This window comes from Mirounga angustirostris, unplaced genomic scaffold (genome assembly GCF_029215605.1).
Source record: "Mirounga angustirostris isolate CCGP_5_RB_7025 unplaced genomic scaffold, mMirAng1.0.hap1 SCAF_2, whole genome shotgun sequence".
In the NCBI taxonomy this organism is placed as follows: domain Eukaryota; kingdom Metazoa; phylum Chordata; class Mammalia; order Carnivora; family Phocidae; genus Mirounga; species Mirounga angustirostris.
In genome coordinates, this window is record NW_026991710.1 from 106,919,135 (window position 1) to 106,939,453 (window position 20,319).

The 20,319-nt window shown below is 35.7% G+C and overlaps 1 protein-coding gene across 4 annotated transcripts in view; it reads left to right on the top strand.

Annotated features, from left to right (window-relative positions):
* ABHD18 (abhydrolase domain containing 18) overlaps positions 1-20,319 on the top strand; it is a 53,845-nt gene that overhangs the window by 8,160 nt on the left and 25,366 nt on the right. The window contains exons 2-7 of one of the 4 annotated variants that reach the window (XM_064585049.1): positions 3,599-3,704; positions 4,365-4,449; positions 10,539-10,639; positions 18,070-18,148; positions 18,253-18,337; positions 20,210-20,237. In XM_064585049.1, the coding sequence (XP_064441119.1) occupies positions 3,613-3,704; positions 4,365-4,449; positions 10,539-10,639; positions 18,070-18,148; positions 18,253-18,337; positions 20,210-20,237 (470 nt within the window). In that variant the 5' untranslated portion in view covers positions 3,599-3,612. The other 3 variants (XM_064585048.1, XM_064585046.1, XM_064585047.1) reach the window with 3 other exon arrangements.

Genomic DNA, 20,319 nt, shown 5'->3' on the forward strand with positions numbered 1-20,319 from the left:
GGAACACAAGCAGGGGGAATGGGAGAGGGAGAAGCAGGCTTCCTGCAGAGCGGGGAGCCCGATGCGGGGCTCGATCCCAGGACCCCGGGATCGTGACCTGAGCCAAAGGCAGACGCTAAATGACTGAGCCACCCAGGCGCCCCTAAGCTCATCACTTAATAGAAAAAAATGAGGCAGTCCTATAAATCAGCAGCGTGCAGAACAACATTGGAAGAAGACAAACAATGAAGTTGGTCTCTTTTGTAAAAGTTTAAAAACAAACACACCAGAAACTCCTAAAATATATGTACATGTATAAATGGATAGAGGTCACGGGTATACAGCATTAAATACAGTGTTTACCTTTTAGGAGGAGAAGAAACTTAGAAGTAAAGAAGAGAGACTTCTCATCTTTACTCTGTATATATATGTATATATTTATATATATTTTTTGAAAGATTATTTATTTGAGAGAGAGAGAAAGAGAGTGGGAGCAGGGGGGAGGGGGAGAAGGAGAGAGAGAGAATCTCAAGCAGACTCTGTGCTGAGCATGGAGCCAGTTGCGGCGCTCAATCCCGCAACCCCAAGATCATGACCTGAGCTAAAACCAAGAGTTGGATACTCAACAAACTGAACCACCCAGGTGCTCCTATACTGTATATTTTTATGTTGTTAAATACTGCCAAAAATGTAACTAGTAAGTTTTTTTTTTTTTAAAGATTTTATTTATTTATTTGACAGAGAGAGACACAGCAAGAGAGGGAACACAAGCAGAGGGAGTGGGAAAGAGAGAAGCAGGCTCCCCACTGAGCAGGGAGCCCGATGTGGGGCTTGATCCCAGGACCCTGGGATCATGACCTGAGCTGAAGGCAGACCCTTAACGACTGAGCCACCCAGGCGCCCCTGTAATTAGTAAGTTTTTTTTTAAAGTTTGTATAGGTAAGTAAATAATGTCAACAAGAAAAGATTCCACACTGTTAGTACTAAATATCTCTGAAAAGTAGAATTGGAGGTAATGGAAACAAGATTATTCTTCCCTTTTTTTACTCTACCTACTTCTGTATTGTTTGAATTTTAAAATGTTACAGTGAGCATCTTTGAATTAGCAAATAGAGACTTATGTGATCATTTTCTCTTGCATTTCCTCTTACATTAATTATTTGTTCCTGTGCTTTACCTTTACCTAACGACTAGATAGTTTTTACATATTTCATTGGAATATTGTCCATGAGTAGACTTCAGGAAGTATGGATTTTAATGAGATTTACAGTTTAAAGTCTTGGCCAGCATCTTAATGTTATATAGGTCTTGCCTTAAATGTTACCTCTTTGGTTAAGTGGGACTTTTTCCGACTATCAAAGGAGCCTTCTGGGGGTGCCTGGGTGGCTCAGTCATTAAGCATCTGCCTTCCACTCAGGTCATGATCCCAGGGTCCTGGGATCGAGCCCCACATCGGGCTCCCTGCTTGGCGGGAAGCCTGCTTCTCCCTCTCGCACTCTCCCTGCTTGTGTTCCCTCTCTCGCTGTGTCTTTCTCTGTCAAATAAATAAATAAAATCTTTAAGAAAAATTTTAAAAAAAAGGAGCCTTCTGGTATTTATCACACTCTCTTGTTATATTATCATTATAGTGTTGTCATTATCTATTCTTTGCTTATTTTTTTTGGTAATTTGTTTTCCTCCACTAAAATATAAGATCTGTGGGCGCCTGGGTGGCTCAGTTGGTTAAGCGACTGCCTTCGGCTCAGGTCATGATCCCAGGGTCCTGGGATCGAGTCCCACATCGGGCTCCCGGCTCAGCAGGAAGCCTGCTTCTCCCTCTCCCACTCCCCCTGCTTGTGTTCCTGCTCTCACTGTCTCTGTCTCTGTCAAATAAATAAATAAAATCTTTAAAAAATAATAATAATAAGATCTGTGAGAGGAAGAATGTGCCTTGGTCATCTTATAACACAGGGCCTAAAATAATTCTTGGCATATAGTAAGCATTTAATAAATACTTCTTGCTTACATGAAAAAAAGTAATATTCTTAAAAGTTCAGAAACTTAAGTTTGTGTTAGGCCATCCTAGAATGGTTTAGCTTTGGGGAACTAATTGATGATAATTCATTGTCATCTAATAATCAGAATACCAGTTTGTTTATTTATGATGGTGATATAAGTAGTATAAACAAAGCTGGATATACATTATGGGTTATTTTCCTTAGCAAGATTATGCCACAACCAAATTTTTATCAAGAATAAAAATTGACTAACACATGGGAATTGGGAAAAAGAGAGTTGGGTGGTATTAAAAAATACTAAATACTATAGATTATATTGCTTAACAAGTACCTTATCTAGTAAATGCTTGTTCTTGGTCCTGAGAGTTGTGAGAGAGGCAATATGAAGGATTTGGTTTTGCTGCTCCAGTCATAAAAACAATAAAGTGCCAGCCCAGTTGGATGGTGGATTAGATTGTATACCTATGTAAACAAAGAGGAGCATTAAGTTAAACTTGTATTTTGTTACAGATCAAAGAGCAAAAGTATAAAACATAAGTGGTGGTTCCATGAGAACAATCAAAATAATAGATAAGTACTCATTAAAGCTCACTATTTTCCATTTTTCTAAGTAGAATAAACCCTGAAACTGAATCAGGTTTTGCCCACAAGTCAGAACTACACCATTCAATTTGAAAAGACAGAGGCAGATATTTAAAAAAAAAATCAAAAACCAAAAAAAAATTTAGAAATATTTGGAAAAAATAGAAAAGTGCTACAACATATTAGCATTGCTTAATTATTACTTTTCATGCACTCTAATGTGGTAGACAGGCAGTGTAGAATAGTAGTTAGATCTCACTGTATGCCAGGGATTCAGTTCTAGCTCAGCCTACCACTAGCTGTGTGACCTTAGATAAATCACCTATTTTCTCTGTGGCTTAGTTTCCTCATCTTGGGGTAATAGATCCTTTTTCATAAAGTTGCTGGGAGGTTTAAACAGGAGTGTGTGTGTGGGTGGGTGGGTGGGTGTGTGAGTGTGTGTAGTTTTACAAAATGGTGCCTGGCAGATAATACAGTACTACGTAAGTAATAGCCACTACAATTGTTATCCAATAAATACTGAGTGTTACTGTTAGTCACTGTGCTGAGGATGGGAAGATCCTGCCCTAAAGGAGTACAGAGTTCATCTTCTCGACTTTCATCCCAGTTCTTTTTTCTATATCTATATCCAAGAGAATAAATTCAAGGTACATAGTTTAATCTCAGTCTAATTTTTTCTCCAGTGTTATTGATGTATAGTTAATATATAACATTGTATTAGTTTAAAGTTTACAGCATAATGATTTGATAGATGTATATATTGTGAAATGATTAGCACAATAAGTTTAACATCCATCACCTAACAGAGTTACAGATTTTTTTCTTGTGATGAGTACTTCTAAGATCTATAAGATAAATAGTTCTGGGGATGTAATGTACAGCATGGTAACTATAGTTAAAAATATATATTATATATTTGAAAGTTGCAAAGAGAGTAGATCAATCTTTAATTTTTACCTGATATTTAAAGAGATGGTTAGGAAATTGACCTGCTGCCTAAAATAAAATACTTCAAAGTCATTTTAAATCTTGTTTCATAGATGTTTATTTACTAATGGGTGTGAGCAAGTTAGATATTCTATACCGGAGACTTCTCCTCACAAAACTTTTTATCAGAGGATGGGGGAGGCCAGAAGATCTCAAAAGGTAAGCATTTTTTTTTTTCCAAATTCGCTTATTCTAAATTTGTTGTAGTAAACATTTAAAATTGTTTTTCAGTGATAAAATCCTTTACTATAAATATAAAGTGACTGGCAAATTAAGCATTGAAGTATATGAAACGTAATTATTTCCTTTTGTCGGTTGTCTTTTTAATTATTTCTCTTAAGTTTTAAACCGTATAATCATAAATTGAACTATTTTAAAAGTAATTTTAAAATTAAATAAAATTAAAAATAAAGAGCTCTTATATACAAGCTAGATTTTTAACTTTAATTATTTTTAAGTTGCTTAGAGTTTCCAGGGACCGAGCTTCCTCGGGTAACTTGAATTTGTAATAACAATAAACTGAGCTATACTGTAGCTCATGGAAATATCTGGACTTAAGAAAATGAATTTTCAGGATTTATGGCTTTAATTTTGAGTCTTGTATATGTTAACTGCTTTCTGAACAATGATATTTCTCACATATTTTATGAGACAAAATGTCCAGCTTGAATAAAAACCAATAGCCTCATCTTTTTCTCTAATGATTCAAATTAAATTTTGACATGGCTTATAAATTGGACTTGCAAATTTTTCAGCATTATACACTCTCAATACAATGGGCATATTGAATTTTTCCTTTCTCCCCCCTTATCATAATAGACTCTTCGAATTCAGAAAGATGATTGGAAATCGAGAAAGATGTCAGAATCTGGTTTCAAGTGATTATCCAGTACACATCGATAAGGTATTTAAATAAAAGAAATGAAGTTCCAGAAATTCTGGTTTAACATAAATATGTGTCAAGAGTAGGTTGGCAGTCGGTTAAGCGTCTGCCTTCGGCTCAGGGCATGATCTCAGGGTCCTGGGATCGAGTCCCACATCAGGCTCCCTGCTCAGCAGGGAGTCTGCTTCTCCCTTTCCTTTGTTGCTGCCCCCCCCCAACCCCCCGACTTGTGCTCTCTGGCTCTATCGAATAAATAAAAATCTTTAAAAAAAAACAAAGAGTAGGTTGAATGTTGGACTATAATAACAGTAAACACTAAAACATGAGTATAGATTTTTCATTTAATATTATTAAATACTATATGTGTCCTAAGAGGATGCTTATAATAACTATCATTCATGTATATTTGAGAGCATATATTTAGTACTTGCCTAAATACAAGAAAATATTTAAGTCTCGATCTTTTTGAGCCTTGTTTTGTATCTTTAGGATCAGGAGGGTTAAAATAAATTATTCAACATCTCAGAAGAACTATAAGTAACACGGGGAAGTATTCTAGTTGGAGAATCAGTACATGAGAAGTTGTTGCCAAAACAGCTTCTATTTTTTTTTAAATTTTATTTATTTATTTATTTATTTATTTATTTATTTATTTATTTATTTATTTAAGAGAGAGAGTGAATGAGAGAGAGTGCAGGGGGAGGGGCAGAGAGAGAGGGAGAAGCACACTCCCTGCTGAGCAGGGTGCCAGATGTGCGGCTCAATCCCAGGACTCTGGGATCATGATTTGAACTGAAGGCAGATGCTTAACCGACTGAGCCACCCAGGCACCCATCCAAAACAGCTTCTAAATAACATCAGGGAAATATTATGTTAATTGATGGGAGAAGGGTAGAAAGAAAATGCTGTAACATTAGAGACGATGAGAAAATATATTTGAAATAACTTTGTTTTTTTAGCAACCATACACTTTTCTGTAAAGCAGTTCTAGGTTTATGTAATTGGATAATTGAGGTATTGTTGGGGAGGGGGTACAAATGCATGGGCTTCACATCCCTCATTGTCCTTCAACCAAAGTAACTCTACTTTCATCTCTTATGTATTGGATAACTTTAGGAGATTTCATTTTTCAAAACAATTCCACTGCTAAAAACAAAATTTTATAAATTAGAAATCCCTTTTCTATACCATATAGCTGTTCTTTCCGTAGCTTCTGGATTTAGAACACTTCTCCCTCAAATTTTGCTAAATATTTCTATCATCGCTGTTTTTTTCTATTAAAAATCATAGACTTAAACAAATTAAAATTATACCAAGTAAAAAATCAAAACTCTAACTTTCTGCCACTTTCCACCACTTAATTCCATTTCTCTCCCAAGGAGGAGTTACTGTTAAGATTTTAGAATGCATTCTTACAGAGTTCCTTCCTCTCCCTGTATTCTCCCCATCACCGTCTCTCTTGGTTTTTAAAAACCAAGATATAGGGGCGCCTGGGTGGCTCAGTCATTAGGCGTCTGTCTTCGGCTTGGGTCATGATCCCAGCGTCCCGGGATCGAGCCCCGCATCGGGCTCCCTGCTTGACGGGAAGCCTGCTTCTCCATCTCCCAGTCCCCCTGCTTGTGTTCCCTCTCTCGCTGTGTCTCTCTCTGTCAAATAAATAAATAAAATCTTAAAAAATAAATAAATAAGTAAAAACCAAGATATTTTCATCTGCCATGGAATTCACCCTTTTAAAGTGTGCAGTTCAGTGTTGTTGTTTTTTACTACATTCCCAAGATGTGCAATCATCACCACTATCATTACCTACTTCCAGAATATTTTTATCTCCCCCAAAAGACACCATATACCCATTAGCTGTTACTTCCCACTTCCATACAGCCTTCTCCCTGCTGGCAGTCATTAGTCTGCTATTCTGTATGGATCCACCAATTCTGGACATTTCATATAAATGGAATCATTTAATATGAGGCCTTTTGTGTCTGGTTTATTTCACTGAACAAATTTTCAAGTTTCATCCATGTTATCTAACAATACCTCACTTTTTTATTGTTAAATAATATTCCATTGTATAGATATGTGACATTTTGTTTATCTATTTATCAGCTAATGGACATTTAGGTTTCTGCTTTTTGACTATTATGAATAATAATGCTATGAACATTCATGTGTAAGTGTTTTTGTGGATATGTGTTTTGAATTATTTAGATATATATAGGACTGGAATTTCTGGGTCATATGGTAATTCTATGTTTAACTTTTTGACAAACTGAAAACTGTTTTCCAAAGTGCACCATTTTACTTTTCTCACCAGCAGTGTATAATGGTTCCAATTTGTCCACATTCTCACTAATATTTGTATTAAACAGCCATCCTAGTGGGTGTGAAGTGTATTTTATTGTGATTTTTGATATGCCTTTCCCTTATGACTGTGATGTTGAGCATCTTTTCATGTGCTTATTGGCCATTTGCATATCTTCTTTGAAGAAATACCTATGAAATCATTGCCTTTTTTTTTTTTAAGATTTATTTATTTATTTTAGGGCAAGCAAGTGCAGGGCAGGGGACAGAGGGACGAGGGAGAGGGAGAGAAAGAATTTCAAGCACACTCCCCACCGAGTGTGGAACCCAACATGGGGCTTGATCTTGCCATCCTGAGATCATAACCTGAGCTGAAATCAAGAGTTGGACACTTAACTGACTGAGCCACCCAGGTGCCCCAAATCATTGCCTAATTTTTAACTGGGTTATTCATCTTTTTATTCTTGAGTTGTAGCTTAATTTTTAAGTCTGTATTACTTATGGCTCTAAAATCTCCTTTTTTTCTTACCAAATTGCCTGTTGTCCCAATATTATTTGTTGAATTATTACTCCCTTTCACATTAATCTGTGCTACCTCCTTTATCAAATAATTTATTCTTCTAAATTATACAAAAAGAAAACTTTAAAACCATAGTAGGAGGCACAAAGACTAAAATATAGAAACTTCTTGGATTAGAAATTTCATATCATACACATTGGGTCTCCTTACCATTTTCAAAAACCGCAGTGCAATCCTAGTTAAAATATTCAGTTTAGAACTAAAGTCTATAAAAGGATCCTGAAAGTATTTTGGGAAGAACCATGAGAGTATGAACACATCAGGAATACCTAAAAAAGAAGAGTGTTAAGTAAAACCTAGTTCAGTCATTTACCAGTAGGTATTATAAAGCTGCAGCATGATCAAAACAGCAAGATTTAGTACAAATAAAAGATAGGCTGATAAGCATTATAAACAATGGCCAAATTGTGGAAACAGCCCAAGTGTCCATTGACCAATGAATGGATAAAGAAGATGTGGGGGATATAAATACACATCATGGAATATATATCATGGAATATTACTCAATCATAAAAAAGAATGAAATCTTGCCATTTGCAACAACATGGATGGAGCTAGAGAGTATTATGCTAAGGAAAATAAGTCAGTGAGAAAGACAAATACCGTACGATTTCACTTATGTGGAATTTAAGAAACAAAACAAATGAACAAAGGGGAAAAAAAGAGGGAGGCAAAGAAACAGACTCTTAACTATAGAGATCAAGTTGATGGTACCAGAGGGGAGGCAGATGGAGGAATCGGTGAAACAGGTGATGGGTAGTAAGGAGGGCACTTGCTGTGATAAGCACTGGGTGTTGTATGTTAAATGATGAATCACTAAATTCTACATCTGAAACTAGTGTTGCACTGCATGTTAACTAGCTAGAATTTAAATTAAAACTTGGAAACTTAAAAAAAACTGGAGAGGGGCACCTGGGTGGCTCAGTTGGTTAAGCGACTGCCTTCAGCTCAGGTCATGATCCTGGAGTCCCGGGATCGAGTCCCACATCGGGCTCCCTGCTTGGCAGGGGGTCTGCTTCTCCCTCTGATCCTCTTCCCTCTCGTGCTCTCTGTCTCTCATTCTCTCTCTCAAATAAATAAATAAAATCTTTAAAAAAAAAAAAAACTGGAGGAAAAAAAGATAGGCTAATAAGAACAAATAAAGAATTGAAAATAATTTGCCAGGGGCGCCTGGGTGGCTCAGTCGTTAAGCGTCTGCCTTCAGCTCAGGTCATGATCCCAGGGTCCTGGGATCGAGCCCCGCATCGGGCTCCCTGCTCAGTGGGGAGCCAGCTTCTCCCTCTCCCTCTGCTGCTCCGCCTGCTTATGCTCTCTCTGTCAAATAAATAAATAAAATCTTTAAAAACAAAAAACAAAAAAAACTTACTTTATGATAAAGTAGCATTTAAGTCATTTGCAAAAAAAAAAATGTGGAGGGGCGCCTGATTGGCTCAGTTGGTTAAGTGTCTGCCTTCGGCTCAGGTCATGATCTCAGGGTCCTGGGGCTTGGCGGGGAGCCTGCATCTCCCTCCTGCAGCTCCCCCTGCTTGTGTTCTCTCTCTTTCTCTTAAATAAATAAATAAAATCTTTAAAAAAAAATGTGGATTATTTAATATAAGATATTGACACTACTGGCTAGAATTTGTGTTTTAAAATAAGCTGGATATATATAGTATCTACAGATATAGTTTTTTGTTTCCAATTTTAATGAAAATATGTGGTGTTTACTGTTAATTTAATTTTGACTACTGACCTGATAAAGATTTTTTATTTAAAAAAAATAACTTGGCGGGGTGCCTGGGTGGCTCAGCCGTTAAGCGTCTGCCTTCGGCTCAGGTCATGATCCCCGTGTCCTGGGATCGAGCCCCGCATCGGGCTCCCTGCTCTGTGGGAGGCCTGCTTCTCCCTCTCCCTCTGCCCCTGCTTGTGTTCCCTCTCTCACTGTGTTTCTCTCTGTCAAATAAATAAATAAAATCTTTAAATATTAGCAAATGCCTTTGCTATGTATGTAAATATATATTTCTCCCTATTTAATGTGTTTACATGACTCATTGCGTCAATGGATTTCTTAAAATGAGCCATTCTAATATATTTAACATCAAGTCAACCCTTATTTGATTTTGGTAGATTATTTTTATAGTTTCTGTGTAAATTGTTCTTACGGTTATTTTATATTTTTAAGTTCTTCCAACTAGTATTTTATTTTGACTTATTTCATGCTGTTGTACAAATGAGGTTTATTTATAGTTTACTTTTCCTTTTTTTTTTTTTTTATATTATTTATTTGAGAGAGAGCACATGAGAGGGGGGAGGGTCAGAGGGAGAAGCAGACCCCCTGCCGAGCAGGGAGCCCGATGCGGGACTCGATCCAGGGACTCCAGGATCATGACCCGAGCCGAAGGCAGTCGCTTAACCAACTGAGCCACCCAGGCGCCCTCCTTTTTTTTTTTTTTAAAGATTTTATTTATTTATTTGACAGAGAGAGAGAGAGAACACAAGCAGGGGGAGTGGGAGAGGGAGAAGCAAGCTTCCCACTGAGTAGGGAGCCCAATGCGGGGCTCGATCTCAGGACCCTGGGATCATGACCTGAGCCGAAGGCAGACGTTTAACAACTGAACCACCCAGGCGCCCCTACTTTTCCTTTTTTTTTTTTAATTTTATTTATTTTTTGAGAGAGAAAGAGAGAGAGAGAGAGAACAAGTGGGGGGAGGGGCAGAGGGAAAAGCAGACTCCCTGTAGAGCAGGCCCCTGGGATCATGACCTGAGCCAAAGGCAGATGCTTAACCGACTGAGCCACTCAGGCACCCTATAGTTTACTTTTCCAACTGGCCTGTAGTAAAGGATGTAAAAGGAAAAGAAATGTGTATAAAAGCCATGTCTTTAGAAAGCTGACTGGGAATGGGGGGCACCTGGGTGGCACAGCCAGTTAAGTGTCAGACTCTTGGTTTGGGCTCAGTCATGATCCCAGGGTTGTGAGGTGAAGTCCCACGTTGGACTCTGCACTCAACACGACGTCTGCTTGAGACTCTCTCTCCCTCTGCCCCTACCTGCTGAGCTTGCTCACTCTCTCTCTAAAATAAATAAATCTAAAAAAAGAAAGAAAGAAAGAAAGCTGATTGGGGCAAAAGAATATGTAGTCATCAGTGAAAAAAAGGTTTTTAATTGACTAGAACTTTTTTAATAGGAAAACATGTATGATAGACCAAGATATCTTAGTCTACATGTATACATTTTGGTTTTGCTTTTCTTTTAGATTGAAGAGCAATCAGACTGTAAGATCCTAGATGGGCACTTTGTTTCTCCCATGGCCCACTATGTGCCTGATATAATGCCAATTGAATCTGTTATTGCAAGGTAAGAATTTTTAATCAGAAAATTAAAGTAGTAAGTTATTTTTTTATTTATAATTATAATAAAATCAATGCAGTGTTATTTTGAATTGCTAGTATTAATTACAATCATTATTTGGCATTACTCCCATTAAACGTGGGTTGGGGCAGAATAAAAATACAGAGCTTTATAGTATGTATTCAAACTTAAGTTGTTATCACCTTAAAATAGATTTATAAATATAAAATGATTTATATAAGCCTGATAGAACCACAAAGCTAAAACCTACTGGATAAACAAAAAAGAAATAAATCTAAGTGTACCTTAGAGAAAATCATGAAATCACAAAGAGACAGAAAGAAGGAACAAAAGGATAATAAAACAATCAGAAAACAATAAACAAAATGGCAATAGTAAATTCATATCTATCAATAACCACTTTAAATGTAAATCAACTAAAATCTCTAATCAAAAGACTTCGAATGGCTGACTGGATTAAAAAGCAGGACCCAACTATATGCTGCCTATAAGAGACTCACTTCAGGGGCACCTGGCTGGCTCAGTTGGAAGAGCATGGGACTCTTATTCTCAAGGTTGTGAGTTTGAGCCCCACGTTGGGTGTAGAAAATACTTACGTGAGTATGTAACACGCTGAGCTTGCTTACTCTCTCTCTCTCTCTGCTAAAGAGAGACTCACTTCAGATGTAAGGACATACACAGACTTTAAGTGAAGGGATGGAAAAAGATATTCCATGCAAATGAAAATCAAAAGAAAGTAGAGGTAGCTATATTTTACTGTACAAAATAGACTTTAAGACAAAGATTGGTAAGGAACAAGGAAGGTCATTATATAATGATAAAAGGATCAATCTAATGAGAGGATATAACATTTGTAAATATTTATGCACCCAACATAGGAACTAAATATATAAAAAAAAATTTAACAAACTTGAAGGCAGCAATACAATAACAATAGGAAGCTTTGATACTTGACTTGCAACAATGGATAGATAATCCATACAGAAAATCAGTAGGAAAACATTGAACTCAAACTAATCCATTGGACCAGATGGACTTAACAGATATTCACAAAACACTGTATCCAACAGCATCTTTTAAAATGCGCAGGGAGCATTCACCAGGATAGATCATATATTAGTCACAAAACAAATCTTAATAAATTTAAGAAATTTTTTTTTTAAGATTTTATTTATTTATTTGACAGAGGGAGCACAAGCAGGGGGAGTGGGAGAGGGAGAAGCAGGCCTCCCACGGAGCAGGGAGCCTGATGTGGGGCTCGATCCCAGGACCCCGGGATCATGACCTGAGCCGAAGGCAGACGCTTAATGACTGAGCCACCCAGGCACCCCAAATTTAAGAAATTGAAATCATATCTAGCATCTTTTGTAACCACATTGGTATGAAACTAGAAACAAGAAGAAAACTGGAAAACTCACAAATATGTGTAGATTAAACAGCTTGCTATTGAAACACCAGTGGGTCAAAGAAGAAATCAAAAGAGAAATCAAAAACGCCTTGGGATAGATGATAATGGAAATACAACATACCCAGATTTATGGAGTACGGCAAAAGCAGTTCTAAGAGGGAGGTTCATAGTGATAAACACCTACATTAAAAAAAAAGAAAGATCTTTTAAAAAATAAACAACCTAAGTTTACACCAGGAACTAAAAAAAGAACAAACTAAGCCTAAAGTTAGAAGGAAGGAATTAGTATGGATCAGAGATGAAATAAATTAAATAGTGACTATAAAAATAATAGAAAAGATCAATGAAACTAAGAGCTGTGTTTTTGAAAAGATAAACAAAATAAACAAACTTTTAGCTCGGCTACCAAGAAATAAAGAGAGAGGTCTCAAGTAAAATTAGAAATGAAAGAGGAGCTGGGCGCCTGGGTGGCTCAGTCGGTTGGGCGACTGCCTTCGGCTCAGGTCATGATCCTGGAGTCCCGGGATCAAGTCCCGTGTTGGGCTCCTTGCTTAGCAGGGGGTCTGCTTCTCCCTCTGACCCTCCCCCCTCTCATGTGCTCTCTCTCTCTCATTCTCTCTCTCACAAATAAATAAAATCTTAAAAAAAAAAAAAATTCATCTTAAAAAAAAAAAAAGAAATGAAAGAGGAGCCATTACAGTTGATATCACAGAAATAGAAAAAATCGTAAGAGACCACTGTGAATAATTATACACCAATCAGTTGGATAACCTAGGAGAAATGGTTAAATTCCTAGAAATGTGCAACCTACCAAGACTTAATCATGAAGAATATAAAATCTGAACAGACCAATTACCCATAAGGAGATTTAATCAGTAATCAAAAATTTCCCAAAAAAGACAAGTCGAGGACCAGATGACTACATTGGTGAATTCTGCCAAACATTTAAAGAAGAATTAATAATAATCCTCAAACTCTTCAAAAAAATTGAAGAGGAGGAAACCTTCTAAATTCATTTTACAAGGCCAACGTTACTTTGATACCAAAACCAGACAAGGAGGCCATAACAAAAGAAAATTACAAGCCAGTATTCCTACTGAACTAGATGTAAAAATCCCCAACAAAATACTAGGAATCCAAATTCAACAATACACAAAAAGGATCGTATACTATGATTAAGTGGGATTTATCCCAGGGATACAAAGATGGTTCAACATCTGCAAATCAATCACTATGGCATACCACATAGACAAAATGAAGGATAAAACTCCTATGTTGATCTCAATGGAAATAGGAAAAGCATTTGACAAAATTCAACATCCATTTATGATAAAAACTCTCAACAAACTTTTATAGAAGGAACATATGTCAATATAATAAAGGCTGTATATTAACAAGCTCATAGTTAACATCATACTAAATGGCGAAAAATTAAAATCTTTTCCTCTAATATCAGGAACAAGACAACTATGCAAACTGTTACCACTTTTATTCAACAGAATATTGGAAGTCCTAGCCAGAGCATTTAGGCAAGAAAAAGAAAGGCATCCAAATCAGAAAGGAAGAAATAAAACTGTCTCTGTTTACAGATGACAAAAACCCGCTAGAACTAATAAACAAGTTCAGTAAAGTTGTAGGATACAAATGCAATATACAAAAATCAGTTGCATTTCTATACACTAATAACAAGCCATCAGAAAAATTAGAAAACAATCCTATATACAGTTGCATCAAGAAGAATAAAATACCTAGGAATAAATTTAACCAAGGAGGTGAAAGGACCTGTACACTGCAAACTATAAGACACTGATGAAAGAAACTGAAGATGACACAAATAAATGGAAAGATATTCCATGCTCATGGATTGGAAGAATTAATATTGTTAAAAAGTCCATACCTTTGCAATCTGCAGATGCAATGCAATCTCTATCAAAATTCCAATGGTATTTTTCAAAGAAATAGAAATAATTAATAAGATTAAGAAATAGAAATAATTAATCTTAATAAGATTAAGAAATAATCTTAAATTTTGTATGGAACCACAAGAAAACCTGACTAGCCAAAGCAATCTTGAGTAAGAAGAACAAATCTGGAGGCATCACACTCCCTGACTTCAAGCTATTATACTACAAAACCATAGTAGTCAAAAGAATATGGTGTTGGCATAAAAACAGACACATTGATCAATGAAACAGAATAGAGAGCCCAGAAATAAACCCACCGTATATGGTCAATTAATTTATGACAGAAGAACCAAGAATGTACAGTGGGTAGGATCTCTTCAATAAATGGTATTAGAAAGACTGGACAGCCATGTGCAAAAGAATGAAACTGGACCAATATCTCGCACCAAACGAAAATTAACTCAAAATGGAGTAAAGACTTGAACATAATGCTGAAACTATAAAACTCCTAGAAGAAAATATGAGTGGTTACCTCCTTGACATCAGTCTTGGAGTTGATTTTTTGGATCTGACACCAAAGCAAAGGCAACAAAAGCAAAAATAAACAACTTGGGATGACATCAAACTAAAAAGCTTCTGCACAGTGAAGGAGACCAACAAAATGAAAAGGTGGCCTGTGAAATGGGAGAAAATATTGGCAAATCCTATATCTGATAAGGGGTTAATATTAAAATATATATTTTTTAAATTTCTTTAAAAGATTTTCTTTATTTATTTGACACAGAGAGAAAGCACAAGTAGGCAGAGCAGGAGGCAGAGAGAGGGAGAAGCAGGCTCTCCAATGAGCAGGGAGCCTGACGTGGGGCTCAATCCCAGGACCGAATGAGCCAATATATTTAAAAATTCATACAACTTGGGGAGCCTGGGTGGCTCAGTCGTTAAGCGTCTGCCTTTGGCTCAGGTCATGATCCTGGGGTCCTGGAACGAGCCCTGCATTGGGCTCCCTGCTCAGTGGAAAGCCTGCTTCTCCCTCTCCCCTCCCCCTGCTTGTGTTCCCTCTCTCGCTGTGTCTCTCTCTGTCAAATAAATAAATAAAATCTTTAAAAAAAAAATGGGCAGAGGAACTGAATAGACATTTTCCAAAGAAGACATAAATATGGTCAACAATGCCTGAAAAGGTGCTCAACATCACTAACCATCAAGAAAATGGTGTGGCATAAAAACAGACCCCAAAATACCAAATACCAGAAGCAAAACCACAATGCGATATTACCTCACACCTGTTAGAATGGCTATTATTAAAAGACGAGATAACAAGTGTTGGTGAGGATGTGGAGAAAAGGGAACCCTTGGATACTGTTGGTGGGAATGTAAATTGCTGTAGCCACTATGGGAAACAGTATGGAAGTTCCTCAAAAAATTTAAAGTAGAACAACCATATGATCCAGCCATTCCACTTCTGGATATTTATTTGAAGGAAACAAGAACGTTAACTTGGGAAGATACCTGTACTCCTATGTTCATTGCAGCATTATTTATAATAGCTAAAGCATGGAAACAACCTTAGCGTCCATCAATGGATAAAAGGATAAAGAAGTGGTATATATAGAGAGAGAGTACAGTATCATTCAGACAAAAAAAAAAAGAAGGAAATTCTCCCATTTGCAATTACATGGATGGACCTTGAGACCATTATGCTAAGTGAAATAAGTCAGACAGAGAAAGATGAATACCATATGATCTCACTTATATGTAGAATCTAAAAAAACAACAACCTTGAACTCACAGATACAGAGAACAGACCGGTTAGTTGCCAGAGTTGGAGGTGGGGGGGGGGGGTGAAATGGGTGAAAGTGGTCAAAAGGTACAAACTTCCAGTTATAAAATAGATAAGTCTTGAGGATGTAATAACAGCATGGTGACTATAGTTAATCTAAATACTGTATATTTGAAAATTGCTATGAGAGTAGATCTTTTTTATTTCATTTTATTTTATATATATATTTTTCTTTTTTTAATTTAAATTCAATTAATTAATATATAATGTATTGTTTCAGGGGTACAGGTCTGTGATTCAGCAATCTTATATAATACCTAGTGCTCATTACAACACGTACCTTCCCCAATGTCCATCACCCTGTTACCCCATCCCCCTGCCCCCCTCCCCTCCAGCAACCCTCTGTTTCTTAAGATTAATAAGAGTCTCTTACGGTTTGTCTCCCTCTCTGGTTTCATCTTGTTTCATTTTTTCCTCTCTTCCCCTATGATCCTCTGCCTTGTTTCTTAAATTCCACATATCAGTGAGATCATATGAGAGTAGATCTTAAAAAAGTGATCATCACAAGAAAAAAGAATTTTGTAGCTATGTGTGGTGATGGATGTTAAATAAACTTATTGTGGTGATCATTTCACAGTATATACATATATCAAATCATTATGTTACACACCTTAAACTAATAATATATGTTTATCTTATTTTTTAAAAAGAGAGATTTTAGAAGCTGAAAATGGGAAGCCATTAAGATCTATATAGATACTTCCCCTACCTCCCTTTCCTGCGTGCTTCATGGTCTCTTATCTCTGCTTTATGACCCATGTCATTTCTCTGTGGGTAGGTTAGCTTTCTCTGTTTCTCATGCAACTGAGAAAAAATAGCTACCACACCTCTGCAAAGCTTTCATGTCCAAAAGCTCAACAGAATCTAGAGTCTGTCTTACTTCCAGATTACCAAAAGAACAAATCTTATTGCCCTAATTTGGCCTACTCCAGACCCAATCAGCTCTAGCAAAGAAGCTCACATGAACTATACCCATTTATCATGGGGCACTGGAAGATACTCTGTGAGAATATACTATAATAAGAGCAGACAGACTAATTAATGAGCCTCTACTAAATGAGTGGTCATTATTACTGTAATAAAAGATTTCTATTAATTTAAAGCTATTCTCCATAATGAAGCCTCTGTATGCACTGCTATGGGACAGAAGGAAGAAAAAATAGCAGCAATACTCAGCATTCTATGGAAAACATTTTTAAATGTTTTCATTTCCCACAAATCATCAAAATATCAAGAAGCAGGATAGTTCTGAGAATGCAAAACAAAGCAGAGTGGTTAACATTGCTAGTTTTATGAGAATAAAAATTAAGAGTTAGTTGTCATGAGCACAAAACAGAAATAACCATTGAATCCTTCTAAATGTACTTGTCTATGTTCTGTATTAAATAATTTATTGATAACAGATAACTAGTGATATTGTCCCCTGTCCAAGCAAAATAATTTCAGAATTGAGGTTTATGTTGCCTGAGAATGCAGCTACCTAAGGTCAAACCTTGAGTTGACTGAGTGTAGTATTATACTATGATAATAATTCTAAAATATCTACTGCTAGGGAAATTAAAAAGACAAGTAAATCAGTTTGGGAAGATAAAGTTCTGAAGATGAATGGTGTTGATTGTTGCACAACATAAATGTACTTAATGCCACTGAACCATACAACTTAAAAAAGGTTAAAATGAAAAATTTTATGTTATATGTATTTTATCACAATTAAAAAATAATTTCTATAGGAAAAAAAATTAAATGAAAGGCGAAATACTACAGTAAGAAGATGACAAATAGAGAAAACTGTTTTTTTCTGCTGTGGATTGCTTTTACACTCCAAATTGAAAAACAGAATTGATAACAAACTATTTTATTGATACATCAGCAGCTTGTACAACTAAGCATTATTCCTACAATGAGAAGAAGCAGAGCTATCTAAAGAGTTTTTTTTTTTTCTAAGACTTACTCATATATATTAATATCTCGGCAAAATAAGAATATTTCATTATGCATTTATAAAGTTGTGGTATTGAACAAGGTAAAAATGATTACAATAAATTCTATGTTCATATTGTACTGAATGTTTTAATATGCTAACACAAAGCAAATTTATAATATCTTAGTTGCCTTTGTGCAAACATTAATTAATCATAATTTGAATGTCAAAATTCTGAATGATCTTTTCTCCCAAATAATTTAATTATGTAACTTTTACAAATTTGAAAGTTTGAGTTAAAAACCTTTTAAAGAGAATTTCACAGATCTTTTTTATTTTAAATAGGTTCCAACTTATTGTTCCTAAAGAATGGAACAGCAAATATAAACCTGTATGCATTCATCTTGCTGGAACAGGAGATCATGTAAGACTCTATTATAATGCCTTAATCCCTAATTTGTTAACATAATTGTGTAACACAGATGTGGTTATTATATTCTTTAAGTATGCCATCTTTTCTTTCCTTAGCATTACTGGAGACGACGAACACTAATGGCTCGTCCTATGATTAAAGAAGCCCGAATGGCTTCTTTGTTGTTAGAAAACCCTTATTATATCCTTTTGTGATACCTAGAAATCTTTCATTTATTGATTAATAGATTTAGTCATCAAAAGGAATGATAGATAGTAACCAGCTTTTCTAAACCAGTTAAATTTAGTTGTCAGTTCAGAAAATATTTAAGAAGCAAGAGTGAAAAATTGTTTCATGCCTTTAAAAAACCAATGTAGGGATTATGGTTCTACTGTATAATAAAGATAAATTGTACTTCTTTTTCTTATAAAACTTATGCTGGATTTTAATATTAAGTCAAATGTTTGCTATTAAGGAAACCCTCATGTTTTAAATGCATTTACATTTAAGTCATCAGTTGAGGTTTAGAACAGTACTTAACTTAACTTTCAAGATGACGTCAGACTATTCCCAGAAGAAGAAACGAAAGTGATGCACAGATATAAAGAAATGTTCAACGTTGCTGGTAATAAGAGAAATGTAAAGTTAAAGCAACATTACCAAAGATTTAAAAAATAAAACACAATAGTTGTGAGGCTATTGTAAAAAAAAAATAGGCATTCTTATTATTAATGGCTGTGAAAACCAGTTTAATCCTCTGGGAAAGCATTTTTACCATCTATAACAGGAGCCTTAAAAAATTTTATGTCCCTTGACTTTGATTTTGATTCTTGGAAATTTATTCTAAGGATAAAATACTAAGAAAAGAGCAGCACCAGGGACGCCTGGGTGGCTCAGTCGGTTAAGCGTCTGCCTTCAGCTCAGGTCATGATCCCAGGGTCCTGGGATTGAGTCCCACGTCGGGCTCCCTGCTCCACGGGGAGCCTGCTTCTCCCTCTGCCTCTGCCTCTCTCTCTATCTCTCATGAATAAATAAATAAAATCTTAAAAAAAAAAGAAAAGAAAAGAGCAGCACCTGGGTGGCTCAGTCAGTTAAGGGGACGACTGGATTTCGGCTCAGGTCATGATCTCACGGTTTTAAGATTGAGCCCTGCGTTGGGCTTAGGCGCTGGGCGTGGAGCCTGCTTAAGATTCTCTCTCCCTCTCCCTCTGCCCTGCCCCCATCTCTTAAAAAAAAAAAAAATAAGAAAAGAGAAAGTGATAGAAAACAAAAAAGATATTTATATAGCTTTATGATAGTAAGACATTAGGAATAGCTTAAGTGTCTAATAATAGAAAAAGAGTTGAGTAAATTGTGGCTCATAATATTAGAATATTATGCAGTTGGTTATGTTTTTTGCTCTACCACTTTAGTATCTGTATGACCTCAGATGTGTTACTTAACCTTTTAACTTCAATTTTTTTGTTGGTAAATGGGAATAATCTCTGAAGTTATTCCTAGTATTAAGTACTTAATACTGTCTAGAATGGTGCCTGGTAAATAACAAACATTCAGTAAATTTTAATGGTTAGTTATTATTAAAAAGTTTACAGTAATTTATGAAAAGTACAGTGCAAAAATAGGAAACAAAACTCTGTGGTATGACAGAAAAACCTAAAAACAGAAAATCCATTAAAAAAAACTGCATAAGGAAAAAATACTGGAACTACACCAAAATATTAATATGGTTGTCTGTAGATGAAGTAGTTTTTCTTCTAATATGCTTTTCTTCATTTACAAAATTAAGTTGAAGATTGTACAACCCTGTGGATATACTAAACATATTAAACTGTACCCTTAAAATGGGTGAATTGTATGGTATGTGATATCAATAAAGCTGTTTTTAAAAAGAAAAAAGAAAAATAATCAAGTTGAAAAACCTGAGAACTCAACAGCGTATTTGAGATAACTAGAAAATAGTTATTTCAGTATCAAATTGTGTTCAAATGTAACTATTTTGCTTAAGTTAATGTGTTTTGAGACACAGACTATATTTAATTATTTTAAAACTTTCTCTTTGACCCACATTTTTAAATGGCTGCAGGAAGCCCAAAGACCAAATGTAAGTATGTATCACCTTCACTTTTGTAGTCTTTATACCAAATTAAATAAAAAATTTTTGTTAGTCTTCGGTTAATCATTTC